This window comes from Cydia splendana, chromosome 27, assembly GCF_910591565.1.
Source record: "Cydia splendana chromosome 27, ilCydSple1.2, whole genome shotgun sequence".
Lineage (NCBI taxonomy): Eukaryota > Metazoa > Arthropoda > Insecta > Lepidoptera > Tortricidae > Cydia > Cydia splendana.
This window is the reverse complement of record NC_085986.1, coordinates 8,340,293-8,353,542: the sequence shown is the minus strand read 5'-3', so window position 1 is coordinate 8,353,542 and position 13,250 is coordinate 8,340,293. Positions and strand designations below refer to the sequence as shown.

The window sequence follows — 13,250 nt, the reverse complement described above, 5'->3', positions numbered from 1 at the left end:
GGACAGCCCCCAACCTCAATGAGAAATGAGAAAGCCTTCGATTCGGTGGAAACATGGGCGGTGCTTGAGTCTCTTCAGCGATGCCATATTGACTATCGGTACATCGAAGTGTTGATGTGTTTGTATAGTAACGCCACCATGTCGGTCCGAGTACAGGAGCAGAGCACGAAGGCGATTCCATTGCGAAGAGGCGTAAGGCAGGGAGACGTTATCTCTCTTGGCATCAACATCAACGGCGAATACATCACTCACCTTCGGTTTGCCGACGATATCGTAGTCATGGCAAAGTCGATGGAGGAACTCAGCATGATGCTCGATGACCTCAACCGAGTTTCACAACGTGGGCTTGAAAATGAACATGGACAAGACGAAACTTATGTCAAATGCCAATGTTGTGCCCATCCCAGTCTCTGTTGGGAACTCGGTACTCGAAGTTGTTGACTCGTACATCTACCTAGGACAAGTAGTCCAATTAGGTAGGTCCAACTTCGAGAAAGAGGTCAACCGCCGAATCCAACTCGGTTGGGCAGCGTTCGGGAAACTACGTAATGTATTTTCGTCCGACATACCTCAGTGCCTCAAGACGAAAGTCTTTAATCAATGTGTGTTACCAGTGATGACTTACGGCTCCGAAACGTGGTCTTTCACTATCGGCCTCATCTCAAAACTCAAACTCGCTCAACGAGCTATGGCTCTCCATATGCTCGGCTATGCTCGGAGTTTCTCTACGTGATCGAATCAGAAATGAGGAGATCCGTAGACGAACTAAAGTCACCGACATAGCCCACCGGATTAGCAAGCGGAAGTGGCAATGGGCAGGCCACATTGCACGCAGAGAAGATGGCCGATGGGGTCGAAAAGTGCTCGAGTGGAGACCACGGACTAGCAAGCGTAGCGTAGGACGTCCACCCACAAGTTGGACAGACGACCTTGTTAAGGTCGCCGGAAGACGCTGGATGCGGGTCGCTTCCAACCGGCACGTATGGAGGTCCAAGGGGAAGGCCTATGTTCAGCAGTGGACGTCTTATGGCTGAGATGATGACCTACCTCAAAATCAGGTAACTTTAGTCCACAACTTACAACGAAATAAAATATATCATACAGTACAATATGTAAAAGGTTTTTTACAAATTATGTTGAGTATATAATATAACTAGAAAGAGCATTAGTGTATCTGAGCTTCAATAATACATTATTGTCGAGGCTCGGAAATAGCTACTTGCAGGCTGAGGATTCGTATTAAACGGACGACCTTGGGAGTCCTGGGGACCTAGCGCGCGTCGCCTCTATGAGGAGCTGTCAAAGCGCCTCATAGAGGCTTCCGGTGACCAGAGGGCTGGCCAATATTTTTCCCAAAGGATCAGCATTGCCATCCAGCGGGGCAATGCGGCAAGCCTTCTGGGCACCCTACCTACGGACTACGACTTAGGGCAAATTTATTATTTATAAGTTTTAGTGTTTTTATTATGTTGTAAAAATGTTATTAAATAAATAATTCCTTATAGCCCTAATTTCTTTTCTTCTTGTTTATTTTTTATAAGGTGTACCATTAAAAAGTACCTATAGGGATGTTGACTGTATTTAAAATAAATTATCACCTTTGCGTCGGGGGCACCCTGGGGGGGGGGGGGTTCAGTCGGTAGTTTATTTTATACATATTTTGTTTATATTTATGTTTAATTTTAATTATTTGACACGATGCATGAAATTTTTAGATAGACACAATTTTATTTTATAAACGTATAGAACTATAATGAGTAGGTAACTTGTCCGTGACGTCATTTCATATAAATTCCATAGCACTGACATATCGTTTTGACAGTTCGAAAAAAGAAACTGATTTGACTAGCAGTCAAATACCCTAATCTATCTATTATTTTCTTTTCAGGGAGATTTGGAATACATGAAGAATAAGAAATTCGGCCCCGACCCCGAGTTGTTAACGCAGATCACTAATGAGGTGAGTGCCTTTTTTAGGGTTCCGTACCCAAAGGGTAAAAACGGGACCCTATTACTAAGACTCCGCTGTCCGTCAGTCACCAGGCTGTATCTCATGAACCGTGATAGCTAGGCAGTTGAAATTTTCACAGATGATGTATTTCTGTTGCCGCTATAACAACAAATACTAAAAAGTACGGAACCCTCGGTGGGCGAGTCCGACTCGCACTTGTCCGGTTTTTTTTTAAGTTGAGTACCTGCATCCGTTTTCATAAAGTTTTGAAAACTGAATTTCATTCGATAGAGTGACGTGCGTTCGCGTTTGCGTTGTCTATTTTTGTATGGGATTATGAACAGCGCGACAAGCGGGACGTTTTGGAAACTCAACACCGCATACAAATTAATTACAAAATGATACTTAACATAAACGCGTACGTCACGTCACGCATTCGAATGAAATTTACATTAGAGGTACAGGCGGCCTAGCCAAGGTGACAATCGCTTGCGCTTCGCCATCGAATCACTTTGTGTCTCTTTCTCTATCACTCTTCCATATAAGTGTGACAGTGGCAGTTGCGTTTCGTTCGCTACGGAGCGTTAGCGATTGGCAGACAACATGCCAATGCAACATGCAACGGGGCCTGGTTCTGTTTTAACAATATGAAAAATGGTTTTCATTTTACTCGGATTCTATACCTCTTTTTGTAGATTCGAAATTTTATACTCAAATTCAGCGCTAACGGGAAGTATTTTATCGGATGTAGGATCCGACACTATCGGAAGTTCAGAATCATTTTATCGGATGTCGGATATCGGATCAGATAATGTGAAAACGCTCACGGTGATTGATGCGTCGCGTCAAAGTCGTGTCAAAACAAGGTCTAACCGAATTTGTTAATGATACAGAATAGTTCTCATGGTTATTATTTTACTACAAATACAATGAGATATCTTAAAAAAGCTTAACTAATGCCCCTTTTGCATGTAATTATGTATAATTAAGGGTGGATTTTAAAGTTTTAGGGTCGTGTCCTATCAAAAAGTCAAAAAGCTGGCGCGAGATCTTAGGGAAAGCTGGAGATACTCCACCGACAATAGAATAACTCTTTAGTTAATGATGATGATGATGTTTAAAGTTTTAGTTTATATCTAAATATTATTACTTTTAATGATACTAAATTATGACAATATGAGTAGGTACACTAGGTACTTCAAGAAAAGAGCGTAGGAACTCCTATCTTAAATGCCGGTAATGCACTTACAACCCCTCTGGTGTTGCGGGCGTCCACGGGCGACGGTAATCGCTTACAAACAGACGATTCGTATTACGAATATAGTAAATTAAAGTCCTACACCAGAACAGGCAGACGCAGCAAAAACTTGTTGTGATTTTAAGTTTCTAAGATTCAAATTATATGTCTTGTATGTATGTGGGCATTTTCATTTAAAAGTGTACCATTTACTTTTTTTCGAAAATGCATTAACTTTTGGGTTATTTCCACTCAGAATCACGAAGAATGTCGATATGAAAAGAAAAAATGCGTCCTTATAAAAATGACAGTTTTGTAAACGCAATTTCACATACATTTTGTATGGACCATTACAAAACTGACAACGAAAATGTGTACGAAAAACTGGGGACACTTTTTTTCTTTGTCTCATTCAATAGTACTCGTGATTCAATTTAAAAAACCCAAAAGTTGATGATTTTTCGAAAAAAAGTAAATGGTTCCTTTTTTTCTGAAACACCCTCACCTTAGTTGTTTCTTTTTATCCGTAGTATCTGAAGGTAACCATCAACAAGCAGACGGGTTTACTGGAATCCCTTCACCACGTGAGCGGCGTGAAGGTCGAGATCACCCAGAACCTCTACTACTACGGGCAGACCAGAGGCAGCCTCCAGTCGGGAGCGTACAGCTTTAGGCCTGACCAGCGACCAACACCTGTAAGCACAGATTAAATAATAGTACTACCGTACAGAAAGGACACTTACACAACCGAAGTTTGACTGCGATTCAGGGTCGAATCATGATGTCCCTTTCTAATTAGGCACTTAGGCCTTTCGGCTATTTAGGGTTTTCAAAATTCAAGTCTTTATCTTATCTGTGGTCGTGCACGCAAAGGTAGGTCAAGTTGTGCCAACCCTAATAATCGCTCGGAGCAATGCTGAGCCGAACGGAGCCGAGAATACCCGAAAGGAGAAGTGTTTTCCCACAGCTGTAAGTGAAGAGTATGAACGTGCTGGGCCAAAACTTCCAGTATGGGCAGACCAAGGGCAGTCTCCAGGAGCGTACAGCTTCAGGCCTGACCAGCGACCGACACCTGTAAGTGAAGTGTAAACGTGCTGCTCCCAAACTTCCAGTATGGGCAGACCGGAGGCCGTCCCCAGGAGCATAGAAACAGTAGTGATAGACTGAAATAAATGGCGTACCGTAAAATGGGGTGAGTAGGGTTCGCGGGGAGAGTTGGGTTATGAATGGGGAGATAAGGGATGAAAGATGGGATTTTAAGGCTACTGCTACAAAAATAAAGTGTTCCAATTTAAAATGGAGCTATAGTAATACTCATAATAAAAAAAAAATCTTCCAAAATCACCTTTGTATGAAAACCCAACTCACCCCAAATACGAGAGACAACGGGGTGAAGTGGGATTTCCTGTTTATCGTCAAAGTTTTGAAATGGAACTACCCAAAATAAAATAAAAACTAAAATACAAACGTCCGGAACACTTATTATATACACCATTCAGTTTGCATATGTAAAAATAAAATTTTATCGAGGTTTGAATGTCAGTTTTTCACCTACTCACCCCATTTTACGGTATACGAAAAGTCGAATCGACATATCAAACTTGTGAAGGCCATGGCCAATTTCGAAAGCGGTATCGCTATGAACTGGGTGGCCTTAGGCCTAGCGGTTATAATGGTTCGATCTTTGCCACGAGCACTTGGCCTTGGTTTTAATTATACATTATCTTTAGACTATGACATTTATTTCAGCTTATAATTGTTGTTTTTCAGATCGCAGAAAAGGCAACATACAATACGATCCGAGGGGCCCTGGTGAAGGAGATCCACCAGCGTTTCTCAAACTGGGCCTCGCAGACCCTGCGGCTATATCGAGGGGAAGAGTACCTCGAGATTGACTGGGTCATAGGACCAGTGCCCATTGGGTACGGTCACAGAATAAATAATACATAGTACTAGGTACAGAAGACTCACTCTCTAACAAAACGCGTCTGTTACGATCAGGACAGATATGGCCGCTAGGTGGCGACAGCGCCACGCGCGGCTTATGGCTAGCCACCAAAATTGGTGTGAAACGGATGTACTTGTACCTGTTGCAAAGCGACGAAATCGCGGAGTGAGCCGCGCCTGGTACGGTCTAGCTTTGTTTCCTCGGCTCTCTAAATAAAAGGACATCTCAGCATCTCACAGAGCAAACCATCGACGTATACAAATCAAACACAAATCTTTTATTGACCAAATATTTTTTACAATTGACATCACAAGTTGAACTTGGCAGAAAATTCTCAGGACAGCGCAGCGATTCTCAGGATATCAGGTATATCTCAGGACTGGCCTTACGGGCAATAAGAATGGGGTATTAATGAGGCCAGCACAACGTGACACCGCTACAACGCGATTGGTTGATGACTTCGCATCACGCCCGCGATTATATGCAACTACAGGTCGCAACTAACCAAATTTTTGGTAATTTTTCTGCATTATATTCGAGTGCGATTTTATACTCTATACAGCAAAACCGAGGTTTGGTCCCACGATTTTTGACCACACGCGTAATATGATGAAAGGTTAAGCCGCTAATACTCTCGCCAGACAAAGAATGAAGGACTTTGGAGCAGGATACCTGGAACCAAAGGACTTTAAAACGCTACCCATGAGCGCCATCATCCGGCACATGGATATGTTGGAGAAAGCTCTTAAGTAGGTAGTTGACGGATCTTCTCTAGGGGGTAGTTGCACAAAAGATCCCTATGGGTCGAAGTGTGGATACAAGGGCCCCCGAAAACAATAAGATAAGTTATAATTCTTGTTAACAGCACAGACCTGGGGAAGGAAGTGGTGTCCATCTTCACGAGCAACATCAGCAACCGCGGGGAGTTCTACACCGACTCCAACACACGCCAGATGATGAAGAGGTCCTGCTGGAACGAGTCTGCTGGTATTTATAACGTTTGCAGCACAGACCTAGAAGGAAATGTCTTCACAGCAACGTCAGCCAGTTCTACAATGACTCCAACACGCGCCAGATGATGAAGAGGTCCTGCTGGAATGAGTCTGCTGGTATTTATAACGTTTGCAGCACAGACCTAGAAGGAAATGTCTTCACAGCAACGTCAGCCAGTTCTACAATGACTCCAACTCACGCCAGATGATGAAGAGGTCCTGCTGGAACGAGTCTGCTGGTATTTATAACGTTTGCAGCACAGACCTAGAAAGAAATGTCTTCACAGCAACGTCAGCCAGTTCTACAATGACTCCAACACGCGCCAGATGATGAAGAGATCCTGCTGGAACGAGTCAGCTGGTATTTATAACGTTTGCCTCACAGACCTAGAAGGAAATGTCTTCACAGCAACGTCAGCCAGTTCTACAATGACTCCAACACGCGCCAGATGATGAAGAGGAAACACAATCAAAATTGTTGTAGTTTTTGTCAAGTCTCTGAATTTTTACATTGGTTTAATGAAAGTCTATTCTTCAGGTCAAGTCGTCAAAAAGCCAGTGGCGTCGTGCTACTATCCTGTGACGTCCCGGCTATGTATCCAGGCATTCAACGCTAGCACAGGTGAGAAGGCTAGGCAAATGAACAGGCGGCCTAGCCAAGATAACAATCGTCTTAGGTCTTTCGTTGTTTCTAACTCTTGCGTTTGTACAACATACTCCACTTACATAGTAGCTCGGTAGAGAAGGTCAGTAGATCAGAAGGAGCGAAGCTCTTCTTTTCTGAAGGTGTCTAAGAAGCGACGTACTTACGTATACAAATTGGTATTGTACAGTCACCTGCAATAATATGTTACTCTTCGAAGGCCGCAAAAATATGTGACACGCTCTTATGGCTCTACGAATAAGATCGTGTCAGATATTTTTGCGGCCTTCGTTGTGTAACATATTATTGCAGGTGACTGTACAAGAGTTCTTGCCCTGTGACGGTGTTGGCAACCAAAAATTTTATACCGGTCTTTTCCTGGATATGTTTGACATAATTATTGAAAGTCATAATGTAATGTTTGTCAGATTACGAGTATCATTAGTCCTAATCATGAAACCGTTAACTTTTCAGGGTTTTCGTAAGGTTAGGTTAGGTTTGTTTTATAGTAATCCTGAAAAGTTACGCGTTTCTGAGAAAAACCAAATTATGAGTAACGAAAATGCGAGCAATCAATACAATATGACTTAAAACCTTATGGGAAACATAGATACCCGTCTTGTCCACATAGGCCTTATGTTAAACAGTGTTATGTTTGTATTGCAGGGATGTGTATATTGCCCGATAGGACCCAAGGCGGGACCTCATACAACGACGGGGAAATAGAGCTCATGGTGAGAACACACTTTAACTGACACATATCGGCACTACTTTGAAAAAAGTTCGTATCTCCATTGACGTATAATATCCAAGGACGGGCACTACGGGCACTAAAAATGGTACTAGTTCAGCGGTGTTACTCACGAATTCCAGTCAATCGTGCAGTCTAACGCAACTAGTTGCGACCAATAGCACGCGTAATGCGAACTCATCAACCAATCGCGCGCGTGATGCGAACTCATCAACCAATCGCGTTGTAGGGGTGTCACACCGCTGTACTGGCCCCTGTCATGCCTCATTATTATTGCCCGTAAAGCCAGTCCCTAGATATCTATGTAAATGCGTATCTCACACTACTACTCAAAGTTAAAAGGCAATAACTCTGTATGCATCCCATACATAGATACCACATTTTTCTATTGATTGACAGAATATCAGAATAAGATACGAGTTTTTTTCAAAGTAGTGCCGATATAGTGGTGTGGAAGCGCTGGGGACCTAGCGGTGGGAACGTGCGACTTTCAATCAGTTCAATCCCCAATGTTTGTTTGTATGTTCGCGATAACCTCAAAAACTACTGAACGGATTTTCATGCGGTTTTCACCTAGTTATCAATAGAGTGATAATGCGAATTACCTATTCGCACGTGGTGTATCGTACGTTTTACAGTACATATGGCCCTTTAAACTTTTGATATACGCACGGAAAGTCCTGTTTCCCGCACTAGTGCGGGAAAATAGGACCATATGTACTGTAAAGAGTATTAGTATTGTATTGTTTGACTTCAGGTCCACAGAAGACTGCTGACTGACGACGGCTTCGGTTTGGACGAGACCCTGAATGAGGAGGAACACGGTACGGGGCTGGTGGTCCGCGGGCAGCATCGGCTGTTGCTCGGCAGTAAACAAAAGCTGGATGGTAAAATGTTCTTTTGAAAAAAATATACTAAGTGTTGGCTTCGTCGGCCCCACGCACGCCTTTCAAATGTCCGGGACCCCATGGTCCCGGGAATTTGTAAAAGACAGACATAATAATAATAATTAGGTTTTTTATAATAGCGGGCCGTAATTTCAGGTTTTAGGTTAGGTTTCGTTCATGTCGTCTCGGATATGCGTGAATATGGTATCGATGCATTCAGTGTAATGCCCTGAACACAAATATATGAGATGACAAGCGCGAAAGTGGTGGGGGTAGTTGCTGTGGCGTCATAAAGTCTGCGGTACAAACTTTTTTTTAGTTTCTTTTAAACATACCATGCGGGGTACCAAATGAAAGGGCTTTGTGAGTAGATCACAAATATATAACATACTGTAACATTTTCAATACTTGGTCTAACAAATTATACGAAAACGTTCAAAAATTTCACAATCCACTGTTGACTTTCAAGTGCTCAAAATTGAAAATGGCTGAATGGATTAGTCTAAAATACATACCAAATGACTGTGAATATTCTCTATATAATGTTAAAAAATAATTAACCAGATATATCAAAAAATAAGAAAAGTACATCAAGTTGAAAAAGTATAATTATCTGTTACATTAAACTGCAACTATTATTAAAACAAACTAAAAACCCGACTGTTTACATATATTTTTGAAATGGTCTTTTCACTAGCTTTCATTTGGTACCCATATTGCTATAGTAAGAAAAAAAAACACAATACCCCCCCTCCATTTTTTATTTAGCCGGCGCCATTTTTGACATATGAGGTGTGGTTGAATTCGTCAGAATTGTGGTAGTGACCATAGTCTAATAAAACATGGTCTTCCATTCCCAGAGTGACACGGGCCTACGTCACAACAACATGGCCGCTATATATAGCGCTATCGCATATTATCATATAGCGCTGTTGCATGATGACGTAGGCCCGTGTCAGTTAGGTGACCTAGAAAAGACGGGAATGGAGTACCAGGCGGAGTATATTATTATACCATGGTAGTGACATAGGCTACATACATTTTGAGAATGTCGCCCGCTAATATAAAAATGGAGGGGGGGCGGATTGTGTTTTTTTCCTTAATATAGCAATATGGATACCAAATGAAAGCTAGTAAAAATACCATTTCAAAAATATATGTCAAACTGTCGGGTCTTTTGTTTGTTTAAATAATAGTTGCAGTTTAATGTAACAGAAAATTATACTTTTTTCAACTTGATGTACTTTTTTTTTTCTTGATATATCTGGTTAATTATTTTTTAACATTATATAGAAGATATTCACAGTCACTTGGTATGTATTTTGGACGAATCCGTTCAGCCATTTTCAATTTAGAGCAGTTAGAAGTCAACTGTGGATTGATAAATTTTTGAACATCGTCATCATCATATCAGCCAGAGGACGTCCACTGCTGGACATAGGCCTCCCCCAAAGACTGCCACAATGACCGGTCTTGCGCCACCCGCATCCAGCGGACTCCCGCGACCTTTACCAGGTCGTCAGTCCACCTTGTGGGGACAATTTGGGGGGAAATTTTTGAACATTTTCTAATAATTAGTTAAACCAAGTATTGTTAATATTACAGTACCTATGTTATATATTTGTAATCTACTCACAAAGCCCTTTCATTGGGTACCCCACATGGTATGCTTAAAAGAAAATAAAAAAAAAGTTTGTACTGCCGACTTTATGACGTTACAGCAACTACCCCACCACTTTCGCGCTTGTCATCTCATATATTTGTATTCAGGGCATTACACTGAATGCGTCGATACCATATTCATCCATATCCGAGACGACATGAGCGAAAATCGATTTCTAGAAGACTTTTCTTTCGTTGGCCGGGCCACTATAATGTGTTTATAAACAAATGCAAACAAGTGATTGACGTATATACTCGTATATCTCAGGACTGGCCTTACGGGCAATAAGAATGGTGCATGAATGCCCCATTACAGCGATGCGACGCTACAACGCGCGCGATAGGTCGCAACTAGTTGCGTTAGTGTGCACGATTGACTCGAATTCGTGAGTGACACCGCTGAACTAGTACCATTTTTAGTGCCCGTAAGGCCCGTCCTTAGATAATAGGTACTTACGTCAACGAAACAAGTGCACTCTGCTCAAATCCCATGGACGCTCGACGCAACGCTAATATGTTGCTCACTACTGACTAAACTCCGTACACTAAGCGCCAATTGCACCATCCCACTAACCCAGGGTGAACCGGTTAAACCTGGAGTTACCATGGTTACCAGTTTGATACTAGGTTAACGGCTTAACGGCGCTGAGTCGGTTAAAAACAAATAGCACGAGGAAATTAGCCCAATTATCTTGTACGATGAAAGGAGTCCAGCAGTAGAACGTCCTGTGAAAGTTAAATTTAAACGCCATGCGTTATTGTGCTTCCCCTAAGGAGCCTTTTGTCTAGGCTTTTGATGATGGTTACAAAAATATTTCAGGAGAAGAGTTTCCGTTCCAAGAGAGAGTGAGCCACAGTGCTCGTCGCTGGCAGTGGGAGCCATGGGTCTTTGCAGCCTCAGCTGACAAGTTGAACAGGAGGAAGTGGCAGGGCATGAGGAATAAGCGGGTACAGTATCCATGTTATAGAAGAGCTCCCGATCCAAGAACCAGCCACGTGGCTCGTCGCTGGCAGTGGGAACCGTGGGTCTTTGCAGCCTCAGCTGACAAGTTGAACAGGAGGAAGTGGCAGGGCATGAGGAACAAGCGGGTACAGTATCCATGTTATAGAAGAGCTCCCGTTCCAAGAGCCACGTGGCTCCTCGCTGGCAGTGGGAGCCGTGGGTCTTTGCAGCCTCAGCTGACAAATTGAACAGGAGAAAGTGGCAGAGCATGAGGAATAAGCGGGTACAGTATCCATGTTATAGAAGAGCTACCGTTCCAAGAACCAGCCACGTGGCTCGTCGCTGGCAGTGGGAGCCGTGGGTCTCTGCAGCCTCAGCTGACAAGTTGAACAGGAGAAAGTGGCAGGGCATGAGGAATAATAAGCGGGTACAGTATTCATGTTATAGAAGAGCCCCGTTCCAAGAGTGAGCCACGTGGCTCGTCGCTGGCAGTGGGAACCGTGGGTCTTTGCAGCGTCGGCGGCCAAGTTGAACAGGAGGAAGTGGCAGGGCATGAGGAATAAGCGGGTACAGTATCCATGTTATAGAAGAGCTCCCGATCCAAGAACCAGCCACGTGGCTCGTCGCTGGCAGTGGGAACCGTGAGTCTTTGCAGCCTCAGCTGACAAGTTGAACAGGAGAAAGTGGCAGGGCATGAGGAATAAGCGGGTACAGTATTCATGTTATAGAAGAGCCCCGTTCCAAGAGTGAGCCACGTGGCTCGTCGCTGGCAGTGGGAGCCGTGGGTCTTTGCAGCCTCAGCTGACAAGTTGAACAGGAGAAAGTGGCAGGGCATGAGGAACAAGCAGGTACAGTATCCATGTTATAGAAGAGCCACGTTCCAAGAACCAGCCACGTGGCTCCTCGCTGGCAGTGGGAGCCGTGGGTCTTTGCAGCTTCAGCTGACAAGTTGAACAGGAGGAAGTGGCAGGGCATGAGGAATAAGCGGGTACAGTATCCATGTTATAGAAGAGCTCCCGATCCAAGAACCAGCCACGTGGCTCGTCGCTGGCAGTGGGAACCGTGAGTTTTTGCAGCCTCAGCTGACAAGTTGAACAGGAGAAAGTGGCAGGGCATGAGGAATAAGCGGGTACAGTATTCATGTTATAGAAGAGCCCCGTTCCAAGAGTGAGCCACGTGGCTCGTCGCTGGCAGTGGGAGCCGTGGGTCTTTGCAGCCTCAGCTGACAAGTTGAACAGGAGAAAGTGGCAGGGCATGAGGAACAAGCAGGTACAGTATCCATGTTATAGAAGAGCCACGTTCCAAGAACCAGCCACGTGGCTCCTCGCTGGCAGTGGGAGCCGTGGGTCTTTGCAGCTTCAGTTGACAAGTTGAACAGGAGAAAGTGGCAGGGCATGAGGAACAAGCGGGTACAGTATCTATGTTATAGAAGATCTACCGTTCCAAGAACCAGCCACGTGGTTCGTCGCTGGCAGTGGGAGCCGTGGGTCTTTGCAGCCTCAGCTGACAAGTTGAACAGGAGAAAGTGGCAGAGCATGAGGAATAAGCGGGTACAGTATCCATGTTATAGAAGATCTACCGTTCCAAGAACCAGCCACGTGGTTCGTCGCTGGCAGTGGGAGCCGTGGGTCTTTGCAGCCTCAGCTGACAAGTTGAACAGGAGAAAGTGGCAGAGCATGAGGAATAAGCGGGTACAGTATCCATGTTATAGACGAGCTCCCGTCCCAAACGAGAGCCACGTGGCTCCTCGCTGACAGTGGGAGCAATATTGCAAATCGGATGACAATGCAATATTATGATGACATGGAGCTGATCTGATGATGGAGACAGGAGGTGGCCATGGGAACTCTGTGATAAAACAACGCAAAACTTAATTGTGTTTGGGGTTGTTAGATTTATCTCGATGAGTGTTTAGTTGCCTGTAGAAAGAAAATTACAGTCAGCGATAAAAACTTGTACCAAAAATTAATCTTTTAAATCTTATAATGTCGTTATTACAAAGTAAATAGAAATACAATAGGGATCGACAGATTGACACATGTTGAATTTTACAACAAAATCTAGTAAAATAGATAGTTAATAATGAGCAAAATCACAATAATGTCGAATTTTTTTTTTAACTTTCTAAAAGAAAATCAGTAAGGATACCATTCGATTCCTTACATTTTTAGTGTTCCGTGCAAAACTTTATTCACGGAACACTAATGGGATCACTTCGGTCTAGAAAATCAGTTAA

General features: G+C 43.5%; 1 protein-coding gene across 2 annotated transcripts in view; it reads left to right on the top strand.

The window, feature by feature from the left end:
* Positions 1 to 13,250, top strand: part of LOC134803704 (lysosomal alpha-mannosidase-like) — a 128,031-nt gene that overhangs the window by 63,170 nt on the left and 51,611 nt on the right. For both annotated transcript variants that reach the window (XM_063776504.1, XM_063776505.1), the window contains exons 16-23: positions 1,889 to 1,960; positions 3,719 to 3,883; positions 4,959 to 5,110; positions 6,002 to 6,123; positions 6,667 to 6,750; positions 7,438 to 7,505; positions 8,280 to 8,409; positions 10,892 to 11,019. In XM_063776504.1, the coding sequence (XP_063632574.1) occupies positions 1,889 to 1,960; positions 3,719 to 3,883; positions 4,959 to 5,110; positions 6,002 to 6,123; positions 6,667 to 6,750; positions 7,438 to 7,505; positions 8,280 to 8,409; positions 10,892 to 11,019 (921 nt within the window). The remainder of the gene's footprint in view (positions 1 to 1,888; positions 1,961 to 3,718; positions 3,884 to 4,958; positions 5,111 to 6,001; positions 6,124 to 6,666; positions 6,751 to 7,437; positions 7,506 to 8,279; positions 8,410 to 10,891; positions 11,020 to 13,250) is intronic.